Source organism: Phalacrocorax aristotelis, chromosome 1 (assembly GCF_949628215.1).
Source record: "Phalacrocorax aristotelis chromosome 1, bGulAri2.1, whole genome shotgun sequence".
In the NCBI taxonomy this organism is placed as follows: Eukaryota; Metazoa; Chordata; class Aves; order Suliformes; family Phalacrocoracidae; genus Phalacrocorax; species Phalacrocorax aristotelis.
The window spans coordinates 216,811,355-216,831,695 of NC_134276.1; the positions used below are offsets into that span (position 1 = coordinate 216,811,355).

Genomic DNA, 20,341 nt, shown 5'->3' on the forward strand with positions numbered 1-20,341 from the left:
GAAGCCAGTGGATAGCATACCTCCGCTATTCAGGTTGATCACAGAACAACTGTGAGCTGAGAATGTGAAGCAACCATGAAAAAAAGCAGATATGGCTGTGGTGGATGCCAGGGTCTCACCGAAGCTGCTCTATCACTCCCTGAAGCTGCATGGGGGGGAGAAAATATCATAAAAGCCTTGTGGGTCAAGGTAAGGCCAGGGAGAGATCACTCACCAATTACCGTCATGGGCAAAACAGACTCAACTTGGGGAAATCAGCTTAATTTATTACCGGTCAAATCAGAGTAGGGTAATAAGAAATAAAACCAAATCTCAAAACACCTTCCCCCCACCCCTCCCTTCTTCCCAGGCTTAACTTCACGCTCAATTTTCTCCACCTCCTCCCCCCCAGCAGCGTGGGGGGACGGGGAATGGGGGTTGGGGTCAGTTCATCACATATCATTTCTGCCTCTCCTTCCTCCTCAGGAGGAGGGCTCCTCACACTCTTCCCCTGCTCCAGCGTGGGGTCTCTCCCGGGGGAGACAGTCCTCCATGAACTGCTCCCACATGAGTCCTTCTTCCCATGGGCTGCAGTTCTTCACTCACTGCTCCAGCCTGGGTCCCCCGTGGGGTCATGAGTCCTGCCAGCAAACCTGCTCCAGCGTGGGCTCCTCTCTCCATGGGCCCACAGGTCCTGCCAGCAGCCTGCTCCAGCACGGGCTTCCCACGGGGTCACAGCATCCTATGGGCACATCCACCTGCTCTGGCATGGGGGGGTCTTCTGTTGGACGGCAGGGGGATATCTGCCCCACCGCTAACCTCCAGGGGCTGCAGGGGGATATCTGCCCCACCGCTAACCTCCAGGGGCTGCAGGGGGATATCTGCCCCACCGCTAACCTCCAGGGGCTGCAGGGGGATATCTGCTCCCCCACTAACCTCCAGGGGCTGCAGGGGGATATCTGCCCCACCACTAACCTCCAGGGGCTGCAGGGGGATATCTGCTCCCCCGCTAACCTCCAGGGGCTGCAGGGGGATATCTGCCCCACCGCTAACCTCCAGGGGCTGCAGGGGGATATCTGCCCCACCGCTAACCTGCAGGGGCTGCATGGGGATATCTGCCCCACCGCTAACCTCCATGGGCTGCAGGGGGATATCTGCCCCACCGCTAACCTCCAGGGGCTGCAGGGGGATATCTGCTCCCCCACTAACCTCCAGGGGCTGCAGGGGTATATCTGCTCCCCCGCTAACCTCCAGGGGCTGCAGGGGGATATCTGCCCCACCGCTAACCTCCAGGGGCTGCAGGGGGATATCTGCTCCCCCGCTAACCTGCAGGGGCTGCAGGGGGATATCTGCTCCCCCGCTAACCTCCAGGGGCTGCAGGGGGATATCTGCTCCCCCGCTAACCTCCAGGGGCTGCAGGGGGATATCTGCTCCCCCGCTAACCTCCATGGGCTGCAGGGGGATATCTGCCCCACCGCTAACCTCCAGGGGCTGCAGGGGGATATCTGCTCCCCCGCTAACCTCCATGGGCTGCAGGGGGATATCTGCCCCACCGCTAACCTCCAGGGGCTGCAGGGGGATATCTGCCCCACCGCTAACCTCCAGGGGCTGCAGGGGGATATCTGCCCCACCACTAACCTCCAGGGGCTGCAGGGGGATATCTGCCCCACTGCTAACCTCCAGGGGCTGCAGGGGGATATCTGCCCCACCGCTAACCTCCAGGGGCTGCAGGGGGATATCTGCCCCACCGCTAACCTCCAGGGGCTGCAGGGGGATATCTGCTCCCCCGCTAACCTGCAGGGGCTGCAGGGGGACAGCCTGCCTCACCATGGTCTGCACCATGGGATGCAGGGGAATCTCTGGTGCAGCACTTGGGGCACCTCCTCTCCTCCTTCTTCACTGAACTTGGTGTCTGTAGGGTTGATTCTCTCACTTCTTTCTCTGGCTGCAATTGCAGTTTACTTGGGTTTTTTTTTCCCCCTTCTTAAATATGTTATCCCAGACATGCTACCGCCATCTCTGATGGGCTTGGCCTTGGCCAGTGGCCGGTCTGTCTTGCAGCCGGCTGGCGTTGGCTCTGTCAGACACGGGAGGCTTCTAGCAGCTTCTCACGGAAGCCACCCCTGTAGCCCCCCCAGCTACCAAAACCTTGCCATGTAAACCCAATACAATGGCAGAGTGAAAGAGTGTTCCTGGGGAGACAGGAAAGCTCTAGTCCCGTCGTGGCACCAGTTACAGCTCAAATACAGCTCTGGTTACCCATGCTCAAGACCAATTAATTGAAACCAGAAGGGGTGCAGAGTGGTGGAGTCACCATCCCTGGAGGTATTTAAAAGATGTGTAGATGTGGCACTGAGGGACGTGGTTTAGTGGTGGGCTTGGCAGTGCTGGGCTAATGCTTGGACCTGATGATCTTAAGGGTCTTTTCCAACCTGAATGATTCTGTGATTCTATGAAGAGGGATGTCAGGGATGGAGAATTCCATAAGGCAAAGAATTATGTTGGCATTTGAAGAACCCAATATAAAACATCAGGGAAAAAGTTTAGGCTGGAAATTAGATCCCAAACTGTAACTTCACTGTTAGAGAAGTGATGTGTTGCAGGAGCCAGTGAGGGTAAAAATCTGAACAACTTCAGTATGGCATGCAAGTTTATACTCAAGGCTAAGGGACACAGAGCTTGTGGGGATCGACTTGATGATCCAGGAGATCCCTTGCAATGCCGTTCTTTAATTCAAGTGGAAGTTGTCTAAGCAGAGCTGCCTGATTTCAAACATTGCTAATCACCCTATGCAGGAAGTAATTTCTAAAGTGCTGCTTGAATGAGGACTTGAACTCGGATATTTGGGATACGCTTCCTCTAATTAGGGCGGAATATATGATAACGGCGTGTTCCTCTTGTTAGCGAAGCTACTTCTTTAGCTCGAGTAGCAGCAATTTGTGTTGCAGGGGAGAAGGTTCAGGTACTGTGCTAAAATGTAAGGGATGAAGGCTGCAGAGTTACAGCTGCACTGACACGTCCCCAAGAGAGACGGAGCGCTCATGATTGGGAAAAACTCAGGGTGCGTTTTTAAAGAGGCCTCAGTGGGAGGGAAACAGTTGGTCCATGCCCAGCTCATACCTGTTGCCTGCTTTTTAATTGCTTTGCTGCCTAAGAGCTGTGTTTTATTAACAAGAAAGAAGAAAGCTTCAGAGGTGCCTCTGAAGGGATGGGGGCAGGCAAAGACTCACTTGATATTACATGTGGAAGTCTGCGGTGACCAAAGAGGACCATCTTTGCTGTCGGTGCCGTGCTTTGGCTCCCAAGCAGCAATTTTCTCACTCCGAGCAGAGCAAGATAAATGTTCCTGGTTTCTGCAGCTACAGAAGTACTCATCTCAGAGCAATATCTTCCCAAGCAAATGTATTCTGGTGGTTGATTAAACCCCTCAGATTCACTTCGGAGTTTAATCAAATGCAGAAGCAGTTTGTTGCCTCATACACTCCCAAATTATAGACGTTATTGCTCAGCCGAAGGTGGGAGAGAACACACATATTTAGGGTGGAAGTAGACAAGATGCTGTGGTTGCTAAAGCTGAGTGGTACTGATGAAGTATGTCACAAATTTATACTATCTTCTCTCGCTAGCCATGTCTCCTGGCCAGGACAGCCATGCCAGTACGGAACACTTCCCTGCATCCGAACAGATCCTGCAAACCCTGAGTGAGCTGGCCAGGTCTTTTCAAGAGATGGCTGACCGCTGCCTGCTGGTTCTGCATTTGGAAGTCAGGTAAAAGCCCTGAATTTGGGTATTGCGGGTGAGCTCGGGAGGCTACAGGTTAAGATTGTGGCTTAACCGGATATACTTGCCTGCTGTAGCATCAAGGTCAGTCCAGAAATGCCAGATCTCATCACTACAGATGGCCAAACGTGGGATGGAACCAGGATACCGAAAGTGGAGTTTCCTAGGGAGGTCTGTCTTGAGTTTCAGAGATTAGGAAAAATTGGTTTTCTGGGGACTTTGTCCTTCAAAAAAAGGCACAATGATATTTTAATAGTCTAACAGGTGTCTGCGCATTTATTAACCACTGTGCTTTGGAGCTTTTCTTACTACTTTTTCAAATATAACAGAAACTGGGAAACCAGCTGGATTTTTTTAAAGGGATGGATAATTTTATGATGTCTCTGACTTCACATGCAAAGATCAAAGGCAGCAAATCCCTTTCTTCAGCCTGCCAGCTGTCCACTCTGGGGCTGGGAAGACATTTTTCTCTTATGCATCGTATCAGCCAGGTGTGTTTTCATTGCTTCCCTTTTCTCTGAAGCATCAAAAAGAAGCGGATGTCAGAGACGGGCAACGAGACTTGATGGACCATCAGTTGGTTCTGCCATGACACATCATGAGCCACATTGTGTCCTTGTGTCCATTGGCAGCGCTCTGGTGAAATCAGTAGGTAGCTTTAAAAAAAAAAATACACATTAGTTATTGTCAGCAATCCTTCAACCTGCTATCCATCATCTGCTGGCCACTTGATTGCAGGCATCACAGATGAGCTGGGGTTTGAAGGATTCGAGGAAAAGATTGTTAAGGTATGGAATGGAGCGGCTTTCCAGCTGCGATGTAATGCGAGGCGATGCCCGAGCTAACCCGGACTCGTGGTTTGGGCACCAGCCTAAATGGGTCTCTGCCCTCAGTCCTCTGGGGCTTTCCATCACACTTGGGTTAAGCAGAAATAAGTGCAAATGTAATTCAGGAAAAAATTTCGCAGTCGTTTTAGAGCAGACCATTGCCCACCTCCCCTAGTGCTTCTAACAGGGGCCCCGCGTTGATGCTGTAAATACAGCAAAGCGTGTTGCTCTGTGCAATGGGTGGAAAGGATTGAGAAAAAGAGTTGCTAACGACCAGAAAAATCCCCAGCGGGGCGGGAGCTTCCCCATATGCATCACTCTGCGTTCGCAACCACCTGCAGTAACAGGGAAAAATCCCAGTCCCTCTGATGGCTGTTACTAGCCCTTTTCTCTAAGATTCCTATGCCAGCTCCCCGGATCCGTGCCATTGCCAAGGTGCATAGTACAATGTCTATTCATTCACAGAAACCCTGTGCTTTAAACAGGCACTCAGAGCACATTTGTAAAGAGCCTGGGAACTTATCCGGCCTCTTGCTGTTGCAGGTGCAGTCTAAGGAAACACCAGCAAACACCAAAGCGGATTTGAGCGACGCAATTATCCCCTTGTACTTCTGCTCCCTTAGGGCCCCCCGTTCGTTCACAGCTCTGCCAGATGCAGGTTGGCACCAGCCCCGCGTTGGCTTCTCCTCCTCCAGTACCGTGTGGGCACGACCTGAGGACAGCGGTCACTGAAATCCTGCTCCTTGGATTTATATGTGCTTCCTTAAAGGAAATCCCTTGGCGCATTCGGATCGTTAACCATTTCTTTTATTACAAATAACCATGGAGTTTTAGATTACTTAATGCCTGTTACAGTATTTTCCTATTAAAAAGCCCAATATAGAATTATATAGGAGCAGGCACTAAAGAGTGCAAACAGATGTTTTTACTCTTGGAATTGCCCTAAATTGAACATGCTTGCGACAGCTGCCTCAAGGACATGTTCCAGGAGGATGGGGGGCAGGAGAGCGAGGACACACTTGTCAAAGCTTCTCCCACCCCCGCCCAGCTCCCTGCTCTTTGGGACGGTCTGATGTGAACTTTCTGTCTCAGTGTGCTGATGTTGAGCTGCGCTTCAAATGCAAGGGATAGTTCACCCAGGCTGTGATTTGGCTGTGTTCCCCTGACAGACGCAATTCAGAACCCAACCAACCTCCTGTCCCCGTTGACTGATGTGGGTGAAACTCAAGAATTACAGAAGTAGGAGTTTTGCTGTTGACTGTGCTGGACATAGCATTTTCCTCTGTAGGTTCAAGATAAATTATTTAATTACAGTTTTTTGCAGAACCCTAATAGGTGATTTGAGTGCACAGAATTTCTCCTTCGATGAAGGGATGATCGTTGGGCACGTTGCCTACCGTCCTACCAAGCAGGTGAACAGAAAAGGAAGTTGCAATAGTGCTAAATGCTTGGGAATAGGCTCAACCTTGGCCTGCTAATTATCATTTCCCATCCCCTGGCTTGCTCCTTCTGCCAGTTATAACTGTTATTAGGTCTTTATGGTACGTAGAAGGAGTTCTTATTTGAGCACCTGTATGGAAGTACTGCTGAACCAGCATGTGTGAAGTTGGAGAACCTGGTGAAAAGGCACTTGGCCACTTTACTGGGATGACGTAGGTCAGGTCTGTTAATGAAGAGACCTTTGTATTCACCTCTCAAGATGGGACAAGGACGCGTCAAGAGGAGGATGTGTTTAATGCCCACAAAACGACCCATTTCTTAAAGTTGTTATTTTTTACTTGCTTGAACATTGGAAGGAAAATGAGAAGGCAACACTTTGCATATCCACCAATATTTTGACATTGGGGTTGTTGCATTGTAACATCTCTCTTCTCTCTCACAGAGTTCATTGCTTCCACTACCTGATCCCGCTGGCTAAACAAGGGAACTACGCCATCGTCGCCAACGTGGAGAGTATGGACTATGACCCTCTCGTCGTCCGGCTCAACAAGGACATCAGCGCTATCGAGGAAGCCATGAGCGCCAGCCTCCAGCAGCACAAGTTCCAGTACATCTTCGAAGGTCAGACATTCACCGTGAGAGATTGGTTCTTACGAAATGATTCTTCATTCTCATCCCACAGCTCAACAGTATCCCTTTTTGGGGGTAATACTGTGGTGCTGTTGCTACCCACAGCGGAGCGATAAGTGAGACCCCTGCAAACACAGGGCATTCAAAACCTTGTTGCCTCCATACCATTTCTGAGCGTATCTGGGTGAATAGGAAGAAACGGGCCCATGCTGAGTAGGAAAGCAGTAAGTTGATGCACGTGCAGGACAGTTCTTCCTCGGGAAGCCTTAGGGCATGTGTATACATCACAAGCACATCTCAGTTATGGCATAGTTCCTATCCGAAGTGTATCCATTCCATTTCTAAAATTAAATTTAGAGAACATTAGCTCTTCTGATGTTTCATCTGTCGTGATTACCTTGGAGAATATAAATCATGTCTTGGTTCATCTCCCCTGTATTTATTTGTGGCACTGACACACAGTTCTCTTGCCTGCATGCCAGGATACGTGTCCTTTTATGTGGTGGTTGTTCAAAGTCAGGAGAAGGCGGGGACTGGAGGTGCACCCATTGCCCAGGACAAGATGTCAGCAGGGATGAAGGCTTTGCAAGCCTGGCTAGCCTTATTTTGGCCACTGCTTACTGGTCCTAGAGAAGGCTTTCAGTGCCTGTGTACTTCCCCCCAGTACCCGTGTAGCAACTGATGGAGCATTTCTTAATCAGTTGTTTCCTGAGCTGTGTGAATCCGTGGCAAACTGAGTGATCACCAGCACGTTGTAGAGCTCCTCTTACAGGTCAGGTCTACTGCGTCTGTTCAAGGAGAGAGCGAAATGGCTTCAGACAGAGCCATGGGGACTGTTCGCACCTCGCTAAGCCATAGGGCTGAAATTCATACACATGGTCTTCATGAAATGCAGGCACCTCTTAAGCCCAGTTTGGGGATTTACGTACACCCTGTGCTGGTTGCTTGTGCATGAATGTATTTTCTTAATTCAGACTTCTGATCGATGTCTAGTCTTGTACAGACCTGTGTACTGAGTGGATCAGGCTGGGTTTTTTTCCTTCTGGAATGTGACGTGAATGGATACATCATTTTGGGGGTGGCTGTGACTTTCAGTAGCTGGCTGTGTCCTTCAGCAGCAGAGGAAAGATGGAGACATCATTCAGCCACAAGAAACTCTTCAGGACTGATCAGAGAGAGGCTGTGCATCAAGTGCATTGAAATGCAGACCATTTCTGCTCTTGTGGACTGCGAGCCTACCAGGGAAAAATGCCACCCTTGATAGCAGATTAAAATACTGTAATTTTGTAGGAGCAGTAGTGGTCCCTTGCTCTGCCCAGACAGAGAGAGGGACTGAAAGGGACATTATGCAAAGCCTGATTATGAATCTGGAAGTGCCCAGGAAATATCAATGGTTATGATAATGCAACTTTGAGTTTTTGTAGTGTTTGGAGGCATTTTTGTAGTTTTACTAAAGAAGAAAACCTTGAGGAAAGTCCTCCTAAAATGCACAGGGAAGATGTTGAGGGCCATTTCCACGTACAGGCCAGTGTATCTCCTGTTCCAGTTCACAGGTACCACTTAACAGCGCTGATTCACGAGGTTTATGATGAATTGTTGTCACTGAACGTCTTCCTCCTGTGATTTTATTGTTTGTTTCCCCCCTCACCCTTGCAGGTTTGGGCCACCTTATTTCCTGCATTCTGATCAACGGCGCCCACTACTTCAAGCGCATCAGTGAATCTGGCATCAAGAAAATGTGTAGGAACATCTTCATCCTTCAGCAAAACCTGACGAACATCACCATGTCACGTGAGGCTGACCTGGACTTCGCAAGGTGAGCAGAGCGCCCCATGTTGTGTTTGTTACTATTTTGACGTCCACATGTACAGAGGTAGTTCTTTCCAAAAGTTTCACCACTCGTGCGTGCAGCTGGATGGATATCAGTTAAACCCATAGAACTGTTAATTGTAATATTTACTTTCCCCTTTGTTGACCAACATTCAGAGCAATATGGATCACTTGAGCTCAGCATGAGCTCAAAGTCGAGGTCCCACCAAAGCCTCTGTGCTTGGGGCTTCCTGGTGGTGTGGTTCTCCTAAGACCAAAACCCAGGCAAGGAAAAGCTTCTAGGTGTAGGTCTTGGTGGAACGTAAACTGGATGATTCTGTGGCCTGGATTCTTGCCCAGATGAGTAATACTTTGGTTTGTTGAAGGCTTAAAGTGTTACCAGTTCACAGGAACGGTGTGTGTGAGCCTCAGGGGTGCCACATGCTGTCTCCCTTCAAGTTCTGTTGCTATTAAAATAGTAGTAATAGCAAAATAAAAACAAAACTGGACGTGATAGATCCGCTGCAAGTTTCTCACCAGTCTTGCTGCTTTACTGACTAAAAGGGGATCATTTGAGGAATAAGGAAACGCTGAACGGTGCATGCTTTGCATGTGGACCTAGGGTGATGACTACCTGTAGCTGTATTGGCTGACCTTCGGTGGCGGCAGCTGGTTCAGCAACAGGCAGCTGAGCCCAAGGAAGAGCCAGTGGAAGAATCTGGCACTTTCAAATTATGGCATGTAGATCAAACAACAGAGTTTTGCCTGACACTCGGATATGACCCACCACAAACGCTGGAAGTAGTTGATGTCATCATTTGGCCATCGCTCTTGGAGACTGAATTACGAGAGAAGCACGACTCCCTCAGATGAGGGAGAGTAGGTATGACTGAGTGCCTCATTTACTTGGGCTCTCATATGGGGAATGATCTCATTATTGAATTAATTTCTTCATAATAACAGAGAAGTTATGAATGCTGAGGCCTGGAGGAAGGGGAGAGAGAAAGATCCATTACAACCTCTCCAAGGAATAGAGTTCCCAAATTCAATCTTTCCTTTTTTAAATGATTTTTTTTCCCTGATCTGTTGAAATGTTAAATAAATTAGCCCAGTTTTTTGGCAGGAAGATCAGAGCTTGAGCATGTGTTGACAGCAACTGGCACCCAAATAATGAAATGCTGACCAAGCGCTGCTGGAGGCTGGCACGGCATGGCTGGCCGTTTTCCGGAGAGGTCTTGAGTAGCCATGGAGCTCTGACTCATAGTGCTGCATGGTTTGACGTGGAGTTTGAAGGGAAGGTCGAGGAGGGAATAGGTTGACCCTTCCCAGTCTTGCTTGGTATGCTAGACCAGCACCTTTCACAGCATCAGACATACACCAGCCTTCTTCATACATGAGTTCTGTGACAAAGAGATTTTTGCCTGCGCCATTGGAGCTGCTGGGTACCGTCAACGACAGCTGCAGAGCTCGGAAGGGATGCCTGAGCTTTCTGCACAGTAGCATCAGCTGCTTTGTGGTAACTGTGATGCAGATTTCTTCCCATAATATAAATTCAACAACGTTTCCTTTTAGCTTTCATGACTCCGTTGCTTCCCTCTTCCTTTTGGGGAAGATTTCTGTGATCTAGAGAGTATGTTTTATTCTTTTGTTCTTCAGATGACTTCTGAATGCTTATTATCCAGATTCCCCTTTTACATATACAAGGTGTCTCCTGCATCCAAACCCTGCCCTGCTCACCTGAATTTACGATTACCCGAGCAAGTTCTCATGTTACCCCAGGGACTCCAGTTACCGAGGTCTTCTCAAACTATAAAATAAACATAATGGTTCACCCCCAGAAAGCATAAAATAACATCAATGTAGGATAAAAGTGATTTGTACTTCTGTGATATTGCCATATAGGAATCTATAAATGCTTTGCACAGTAGCTAACTGTTTTGCATTTTTCAAGCTGAGAGATGAAGAGCAAGCGGTTATTTCATGTACAGGAGCAGAGGCAGAGCTGATGGAGAAATGCTCACTCACCTGCTCTTCCTTCCCCTCTGCACCTCCTGGTAACCGGGGTAAATTCCCTCCCTGTGTCACCTCTGCAGGGAACTGGGTGGTCATTAGTGAGGGGAGGGGAGGGGAGAGAGGAGAGGAGAGGAGAGGAGAGGAGAGGAGAGGAGAGGAGAGGAGAGGAGAGGAGAGGAGAGGAGAGGAGAGGAGAGGAGAAGAGAAGAGAAGAGAAGAGAAGAGAAGAGAAGAGAAGAGAAGAGAAGAGAAGAGAAGAGAAGAGAAGAGGAAGAGAAGAGAAAAGAGAAGAGAAGAGAAAAGAGAAGAGAAGAGAAGAGAAGAGAAGAGAAGAGAAGAGAAGAGAAGAGAAGAGAAGAGAAGAGAGAAGAGAAGAGAAGAGAAGAGAAGAGAAGAGAAGAGAAGAGAAGAGAAGAGAAGAGAAGAGAAGAGAAGAGAAGAGAAGAGAAGAGAAGAGAAGAGAAGAGAAGAGAAAGAAGGAAGATTTATGAAGTGGGTCTAACCCAGCTTGGGACTCACTGCCCCATCTGATGTCTTTGCATTTGCTCTATGCAAAATAATTCAACATTGATTTCTTTAAGGAACTTGATTAGAAGCCCTGGGCTCCTTTGATCAGGAAAAGACATAGTTTTTTTAGTTTGGTATTTTTTTGACCCACAAAGAAAAATGGAATTTCTCAGGCAGTTATGGAGCTCTTCACCCTCCAGGTTGGATCTAAGCCTCATCCGAAGCCGCCTGGCTTATGCTTTTCTGGACAGTCAATTCGCTGCCTCTGTTGCTCCCTTACCTTCTTGATATTTCTTTGTCCAAGAGAGTGTGACACTCAGGGTTCAAGAAGCAATTAGCCACAATTAGCGATCAATACATCACTCTTCATACATTAAGTTTTCATTCTGGAACCAGTGCTCTGTGGGCCTTTTCTGAAAGTGAATGCATATAAAGTCTGGTGTGCTCAAGTTTATAGGAAAGACGGGACCAGTTGAGAAAGGGACTTTCAAGATTTTCCTGGGAGTCATGCTTTTGATTTTAGGTTTGGTTTTGGTTTTATTTTTCACCTTTTATATATTCTTCAAAGCTTTCTATGGACCCCAAAGAGCACTGGGCACCCCTATTCTTCTCTTAGTTGGTGCCTTGCCTTAGGCAGTTGAAACCCCAACCAGGGAAGCTGGAGGGGGAAGATCTTTCTCCTCTGAAGCCAAAATCACGTAGAGGATTCACAGCAAAATCTTAACCCATGTAACACTCACTGGTTCTGGTGAGACTTTTACTATTTAAATCACATTTTTCAAAAGATCTGTAACCTGCGGGTAACAACAGCAGGATTTGCTGCTTTGGGAGTAGTACCGTGGCAGGGGGGGAAATCTATTTCAAATGAGTTTTGCTTTGAGATTCTCAGTTCAAGGTAGAGTGGGGTAGGGAAACTCTCTGCAGAGCATCACGAAGCAAAGCCAGAGCACGTTTCCATCAAAAAAAAAAAAAAAATTGCCAAGTTTTGTGAGCTCTAGCAAGGAGTTTCTCCACCAACAGGAGAAAGGTTAAAGTAGACTGGTTCTGACTGCTGAGGTGTCGCAAAAGGATTTGTAGCATTTGCTAAATTTCCTGCAAATATTAATAGGTTTTTTCCTTGTATGTGTGTTCAGTATCTAGGCCAGCAGAAATGCAGTCATTCGTTAAGGCATCCGCTACAGAAGTAAAGAAAAAGCAGTATTTTCTTCCCGTACATAATACCTAGGCATATACTGCAAAGTCTCAGACTAAGTGTGGGCTCCAAATACCTCCACGTTTTGGAATTTTCAGACCCAGGATTAGATTTATTAGAGGGATAAAATTCAGCTTCAAATTTGGATTCCCGTTCAGGTCTTTTCCCTTGTGCCTTCTTTCCTACACCCCCTCTATCCCCACCAAAAATTACGCTTGCATGTTTATGCAGAGATTTCATCTTAGGTGGGCAAAAAGGGTTAGGTTTCTGCTTCAGACTTATCCTTAAAGAAAGTATCATTCAACTCTTAGATGTTCATTTTCATTGAAGGAAAAAAAAACTCTCAGACATACAGCAGTGCTAAAATTGCCCTATTCTTGAAAGTTAATTGAGGTGGTTGCAAGAGGAAGGGAGAGACCAGTGAGGAAATGTGAACAATTCATACAACGTGGTGTCATTTTTGACCTCTGAGATAAAGGATTTTGAGTGGTGCTACTCATCGTTACTGGGTCTGAAAGCGTCTTTCATCCCTTAAATGGTTTGCAGCATAGTGAACCAGAGGTGTCTGTACACCTACGAGTTAGATCAGAGGTTTTCTTGGTGCTGACATTCAAGTTAGCAGCTGCAATGGCCATCCATCCCACGGGGACCAAGAATCGCTTTTCCTGCTGCTGAAGGTGTTCATCAGGGCTCTGACTGTATCTTTCTAGTAGAAGTGGCACCTACGTTGTCTGTGCCGGCGGATCCCAGCCGCTCCGGCGAAGTCCCCGGTGAGAAGGCATGGGGAGAAGCCATCAGCATGCAAGACAGTTGTTCACAGGTTGGCCATGAATAAGCCCTTGAAATGTAGTTCAGACACCTGTGATCAAATCTACCCGTATACAAGGGCTGCTTGAATTTTTATCGTTCACAAAAGCGAATGGCCTTTGCTTCTGCTCCCCGGCAAAATACAGCTGCAGCTGCTGCTCTGACCTTGTTCCTCTGCGTCTGTGCTCTCCCAGTGACACCCGTGGGGCTATGACATACATGTACTTGTTTGTATTCTTATATTCTCAGGGCAAACATCTTCCCTCCACCCATACAGCCACCTGCAGAGAGTCAGGAGAGAACGGCACCAGTCCTCATACTGGTTTCAAAGTGAGAATTGCCAAGGCGTTTGTAGGAAGCAGTTACAATTAACACCAGTTACCCTAAACGGGTCCTGGAAACACACCTTTTACCCAAAACCTTTCTTTTATTTAGATGGGGAGGGTAAGAGTGTATAGATGAAGGAGGATGCAGCTGGAGGTTTCTTCCAAACCAGTGTCAAACTACTGCATCGTTGGTTGGGTTGGGTGCCAAGGTCAAGGTGCCAAGATGTCTGCACGGACCCACACGGTGTGATGGGAAGAGACTACTGTGGGTTTGGGAAGCAGCAAATCTGCCTCAGCTCTGCTCCAGCACTAATAAGCACTCTATTTTTGCTTGCAAGTGAGTAAATCACAGCAGCAGAGTGGCTATAGGCCCTCCGGGTTTAGGAGTAGCTCAGCTGATGGCAAGGGGCAGAGATGGCCTTACGCTGCAGTTTTCCAGGGCAAACACGTTCATTGCTTTCAGCACGAACATCCATGGATTGTCCCGTCTCCGGTCACCGCTCTGATTCTTGCGTGGAAGGAATTGGAAAACACCACCGGGAACAATCTCCGAACCGCAGCAGGCAGATTTCAGAGGGTGCTCTATGTCAGAGTGCAGTTCTGGTTCAGATGCTCAGCATTCAGGGCTCCTCTCCTGCTACAGCTGGCAGGCAGGGGATTTTTTTGTTTGATTATAGAGGAGCAGGAGAGATTTGTACCTCTTGCCTAACATGCAAGGCTGTCCCAGACAGGAGGAATAAGCAATAACTTGCTGCCATCTACTGGGTGCTGCAGAGGGAAAGGGAAGCCAGTGTTCATTAGAGATTCCTCAGACATCCCAGTGTGCTGAAAGATGTCCTTTGCATTGCCAAATGTTATTTCTGATTCCATTCTTGATAGATACATAAACAGCAGGCTGTGTTTGCTGCCTGGGTGCCCAGGTTGCTTGAGGATATAGCTGGTCAAAGGAAGAGCTGTTCCTGATGCTTAGCTTGTGTGCGTTGAACCCCAGGTCCAACGGATCCTGCCCTGGATCCCCTTCGTTCAGTGGCAGGCTGTTGTTCTGCTCTCAGGTGCCTCTGCTGTGCTCCTGTGATGCTCCTCTGCTGCCTGTCTTCATTTGTGGTTCAGAGCTGGATGAGAAGGGTGTCTCAGATGTTATCCCTTGGGGCTGCACTCCAGCCAGGAGAAAATTTGGGGCATTTAAGATCATTCAGCCTGAGTAAAACCCATGTTAGTTGCATAGACAGCACGGTTACCAAGCTCTGTAACGTGTGTATGCTCCACAGCACTTCAGATATTCAAAAGCAAATGGAACAGACCACTAGAAAGGATACTGCAGGTAGTATCTTTCTACTGCAGGTGAAACTGAGCTTGAGCTGGGGTTGAGTATGCTGCAGATCTGTTCTTTCTTCCCTCCCTGTTGCTGGAGAAACTGGAAGCACAATAGTCCTGCTACTTCAATGTTTCCTTGCCCAAAAACCATGTCTTTCTGCCCCTGCGTTAGGAGCAGCCTGCCTGTGGGGGCTGAGGTTCCCAGAAAGCTGCTGGGGAGATGCTGTGATGGGTTCCGTATCACGGGGCTCAGCTGCAGAGCAAAGCGGCCAAACTGTAACAAGTCATGGCCACGGCTCATTTTCTGTGAAATATTAATCACTGAGTACAGGATAATATGTGGACCCAGACAGGAGGGGCATGGGCACCAGAGAAAGAGTAAAATAGCTGAGATCTAGCTGTTGTCCAGGAGCAGCCGTTGCATGAAGCCTTTGCTCCCTGTTGGCCTCACTCATTACCTCTTCCGCAGGTCAGGGGTGAGGATTTTTGGTTCCCAGATGCAATGGAGCCACTTCCATCGTGAAATAGCTATGACGGTCTCCCAGGTGTTTGGTCACTATTGCTGGGTATCAAGATTGGGTGTGAAATTTCAACCCATACGCAATGTTCTCTGCACGGCAGGGACAGCAGGTGGCTGTCACCTATATATCCTGTAATGTCTTGTCAGGGCTAGACAGCCCTACAGATTGAACCCCTTCCTTTTGCAGTCAGCTACCGATGGGTTTTTTTGGTATCGTGATGTAGGCAAGCTGGTCACTGAGCCATCCCCTCTTGTCTCTGCGTTGGAGGGAAAAACTCTTCCTTGTTCATAAAAACTGCAAATGCGTTAGTCTGGAGGAACTCCTCTCCCCCCACTTTATAGCCCAAGGTTCTCAGTGCTGTGGAAGGTAAAAGGCATCAGTTATGGATCCTAGGAAGACCCTTCCCTATAGAGGAGCCTGAAGCAGAACAGGCCCTGGAAGAAAGGCTTCTCTTTGCTGACAGCGTGGGAACGACGTGTTATCTCCATCATGGTGCTGGACTCATGTTGTGTATCTGTGGAGCATGACCTCATTTTGGTTTGCTGCTTTTAATTAACAAAGCTGCTTTAGTTTTCAGTTAAGGACTCGGTTACAACAAAATCTGTATTTTCTTTTCCTTTCTTTTCTCTCTTGTTTTCTCCCCCCTGTAGTTTCCACTGAGCTTTGATCTCAATGCAGGTTTAATTAGCTGTAATTAGTGGTTTCACTGCATTAACCAAAAATCCCAACCACAGAGGATGAAAAAACACCCCTCAGCTTGATGCCCCTCCCCCCTTTTGCTTCCCCCAGTGCTTTGGGGTATCAGAGACTGTGTCACCGTATGGTCTGTCACCAGACGGGTGCTGCTGGGTGATGCCCTGTGCACCCCAAGCTTCCCCGTTACGGACTTATTGGAACTACACCCATCCATGTAGTTTAACTTCCAGTTAAATCTGCAGCTGCTGTGATTTTGGTAGGACATCCATTTATGCCTTCACAACATTTCATAGAGTGTTTGTTGGGGTTTCTGACTGCTCTCCACATTACAGTACATTTACAGCAAGGTGCCTGCTCGAGACTTCCCAAACTTTCAGCTTCTGCAGTCCTGCGTGAGCTTCTGGAAGCCATGGCATGGCCATGTCCTGTGCTGGAGCTGCCCAGCTCCTCAGCACGGAAACAAGAGGGGTTCTTGGAAGATGTGACTCTGATCTGGGGAAACCCAAATCACTGGTCTGCTCTCCTCCATGGAGAAGTAACATGTAGTTGGCCACACAGTTCATCTGGTTGGTCACAACACAGAAGAAACCAGCTTGTCAAGCTGGTGTAGAGCAGTGCTGAGGATCAGGTCTCCTGTCAAGATACCCCACACCAAGCCTCACCAACCAATCGTGTTGGAAGAGGTCTCTGTTCCTCTGACCGGCTCAGAAGCTTTATAGAATCATAGAATCACAGAATCATTAAGGTTGGAAAAGACCTCTAGGATCATCAAGTCCAACCGGCAACCCAACACCCCCAGGCCTCCTAAACCTCGGCCTGAAGTGCCCCACATTCACATGCTCTTTGAACCCCCCCCAGGGACGGTGACTCCCCCACCTCTCTGGGCAGCCTGTGCCAAGGCCTGACCACGCTGGCAGGGAAGGCATTTTCCCTCATCTCCAACTTAAACCTCCCCTGACGCAGCTTGAGGCCGTTTCCTCTCGTCCCATCACTGGTGACTTGGGAGCAGAGACCGACCCCCCCTCACTCCAGCCCCTCTCAGGCAGCTGCAGAGAGCGAGAAGGGCTCCCCTCAGCCCCCTCTTCTCCAACACTGGACAATGCCATATTCCCAGATGCCCAGCACTGGAGATCTTAGATGGGTCCCAGTTCACCATGGGGCAAGTGTTTCCGCTTACCATGTCTGTGCCAAAATTGGCTGTTTTCAGTCTCCTGCATGCACCTAATCTCCTTGCAGTGCTGGGAGTAAAAAGACTCTCCCTGTCCCTTCCTCCGTTCTCCAGGATAAAAGGTTGGTGAAATTCAGATCTAAGCTTTATGTCCATGAGTGTTTTAGAGAGGAGTTTGGCCAGTCTTTGAATCGCTGGCCCGTGGTGCTAGGATATACAGGATAGGCAACACCCCTGTCATGAAGCCTGAAAATGGTTCTCAGGTCATCTGGCCAGAGGGAGGAGGACCCATGCTCTGAATCCCATGTTCCCCCAGCACTCAGAAGCCATCTCTTGCTGTCCCAGGTTTGTCATTTTGGGAAGGGAAGCCTTCCCGAGGCCAGGAATTGCACTTTTCTTGCTGAGCTGTGACCACCCCCTCCAGGTATTTGTTGTTTGACGCAAAAAAAAAAGACTTCTTTGTGGAGACTGATGTGTCCTGGCAGGTTTGGAGGTCAGGGCTTTCTGCTGTCTCCAGCTAAGGTCTCTCTCCTGAAGTGTGAAGGAATTAAATTCCTTTTAATTCACTGTCAGCGGCCGCCAATGGTAAATTCATTCCCAGGATAATCTGTATTAGTGCTGTGCTCTGGCCAGTCCTCTGTCACCTGGGTCCTTTCAGCCCTATCCCCTTCTGCGGGGTCGATACACCCAAAGCGGATCAGTGAAATCAGCTGCTGGAAGGACTTTGTTTCTCCCATCTTTGGGCATCGTGGTGGACATCAGATGTGCGTAGATCCAAACAGCCCTGGTTTGTGCAGGTCTGAAATACTCCCTAGAACCGCACTCGGTGCTTTATCCGCCTCATCTGGCAGACTAGCCCCAAAACATACTGTATTTTATTCGCCGTGCAAAATGCGTAGCCAGTACACAACAAAAGCTCAGCGGCTCTTTACAGCGCACCATCGTACAGGAGGAAAGCAGCATCCAGCTCTGAAGGCTCGGTGAGAATTTGTGATTGCACTTGCATATACCCGGCGATGCCCACACCTCAGCAAACGCCACCTTCCTCTTCGCCTCCTCTGCACAGCGGGCCCCGGTGCAACGCAGTAAATTAGAGCGGGGAACCGATCCAGCCTTGGGGGGAAGAGCTACGGTTTGGGTTTTGCATCAGCTTTTTCTCTTTTATTTTTTGGCAGAATCAGCTCCCCGGTCTGGTTCACAGCGGGCCTTGCAAACAGCTGTGCTGGCACAACTGAAGGAGAGGGAACAAATAAGGAAATGAGCTGTAAGGCTCTGAAACGATAATGTTCCTGCAAATGGAACTTTATCCTAAATTAGGATAAGCTGTGAAGGAGGGGTGCAGAAGGGGAATTGCTCATGGTAGGAGCAGAGGGGAGGCAGGAGGAGTGAACATGTCCTTGTGCAGAAGACACTGAACCATCTTTGGGCCATTTGGCCTCGCTCCAACCTAAAGACGGACAACTTTTCTTCTCAGGTTTGCTGAGCAGCGGATTTCTCATTCATTGCGCGTGCCTGGGAAATGCCTTGCCTGCTGCTCATTCTCCACATTAGGAAAAAACTCTAAAATGCCCTAATAGTGATATACCAGATGTTCGGAAGCAAAGAGCCTGACTCTTGGGGGATGACATTTCTCGTGTTTGTCCTTAAGTAATTTTCGCATAATGAGAGCACTTGAGCACATGAAGATGGAAAGAAAGTGGCTGAACCACCGGGTAATGACAGCACGTCACTCCTTTGGTGACTGCATGGATTATGAATTCCTCAAGGAGGGGGTTTTGCTGGCTTTGTAATTAAAAGACACACCAGGTATTTTATAGACGCGTGGTCCATGGCAGCCAGAAGAACACGCACTGAAGTCCCGCAAAGTATTTAAGCCTGAGTTTAACTTTCAGATGCGCAGGTTGACCCATTGAACTGATGAATACGTGCTCTATAACTAGAGGTCTGCCACAGTCACCTCTCCATCGGAGCTGGTTGTCCTCGGTTCCCTTTACAGCAAGTAGCGAGAAGTGAGCACGATTAGAGTGTGATTTTCTGAATTGGTTTAAATTTCCTTTGAAATGAGATGAAGGGCCCCCTAGGAGTGCCTGTTGCTTTCTCACAAGGATCGGGGAGCAGAGGTGACCTGCTCAGGTGGAATTATCCACAGCAGACATCTATCGCGAGGTAAGATGAACCCCTCCTTGGCTGTCTGGGGTCAGGAGGTGATTTGGGGGTGGGCAGATCAATCCGTAAGTGTCCTCACTAGGTTTTTACACCCAGTAGCAGCCATGTGTTACCTGGCTTATGGGGCTGAATTCGTTTGGCAGGTCCTACATCCCTGATGTCCGAACACGCTGCGATGTGTGAAATCATGTAGCACCTGCTCTTCCCCAGTATCGCTCCGTATAGCAGAGGAAGCATCTTAAAGTATCCATCGGTACTGGAAGGTGCCAGCCCTGCCCAGGCTTTCCGCCGTTGACTCAATGGTTTTATTTTGATCAGCCATTTCATTTTTTCCCGGAGGCACTTTTAATCTTCACACCGTAACCTTTAAAGATATAGGTTTTAGTGGCCTCTGTAATGATTTTCATTGCCTGGATGTGGATGTCTGAGTTGCTCTGAGTAAAGAAATTAATTCAATTTTCCTAAACTGGAAATGGACTGAAAAACTGAGAGGCTTCATTGCCTTTCTTTGCTCGGTTCTTGGTGTGTTAGTGAAACAATCAGCGGAGGTGAACTTGTCAGCCAGCAGAAACTGGCGCTTGCATTTCCAGGGACACGAGCTTAGGAAGATGTGAATAAACATTTTTAAGAAGTGTTTTTGGCTGTTAGACTCGGCCAGGGCACGTTCCTGCTCTGCATTAACAACATCGGGATATATTCTCCTGGAAATGAATTACAAACAAATTCCTCATTTATCCCTGAGGTGACAGTCTTTTGCTGATATGTGCTTTCTTGAGACTAATAAGTTTTGAATGTCGGTGGGGGGAAAAAAAAATCAATGTAATTACTTTGTGTTCCAAAGCTCCTTATTTGTGTAGGTGCATGTGTGTTTATCTCTCTCTGCTATGCTGCATTGCTAATGGTAATTAAAAGGAAGGGATTTTTCTTGTTAGAAGTTTTTCTTCTTAATTTCTACCTTTAGTGACTTTGGCCTCCGTGTTGCTCCGTCGCTGACCAGTTACTTCATTACTTGTAGAACTGCAGTTGCTGTAATATAAGGTCCAAGTTTAGGAAACTCTGGCTGTCCAGCTGGAATTGCATGGTTTTGTTTATCCAGGTCTGCAGTACGTAGGATGGGTGTTGGTTTTCTTTGCAGACCACGTTTTGAAAGCACGTCCTGTGGGTGT

At 48.2% G+C, this 20,341-nt stretch overlaps 1 protein-coding gene across 1 annotated transcript in view; it reads left to right on the top strand.

The window, feature by feature from the left end:
• EXOC4 (exocyst complex component 4) overlaps positions 1-20,341 on the top strand; it is a 426,451-nt gene that overhangs the window by 384,486 nt on the left and 21,624 nt on the right. Inside the window, exons 15-17 of the mRNA XM_075081692.1 lie at positions 3,606-3,747; positions 6,469-6,647; positions 8,313-8,472. Coding sequence (XP_074937793.1) covers positions 3,606-3,747; positions 6,469-6,647; positions 8,313-8,472 — 481 coding nt within the window. The remainder of the gene's footprint in view (positions 1-3,605; positions 3,748-6,468; positions 6,648-8,312; positions 8,473-20,341) is intronic.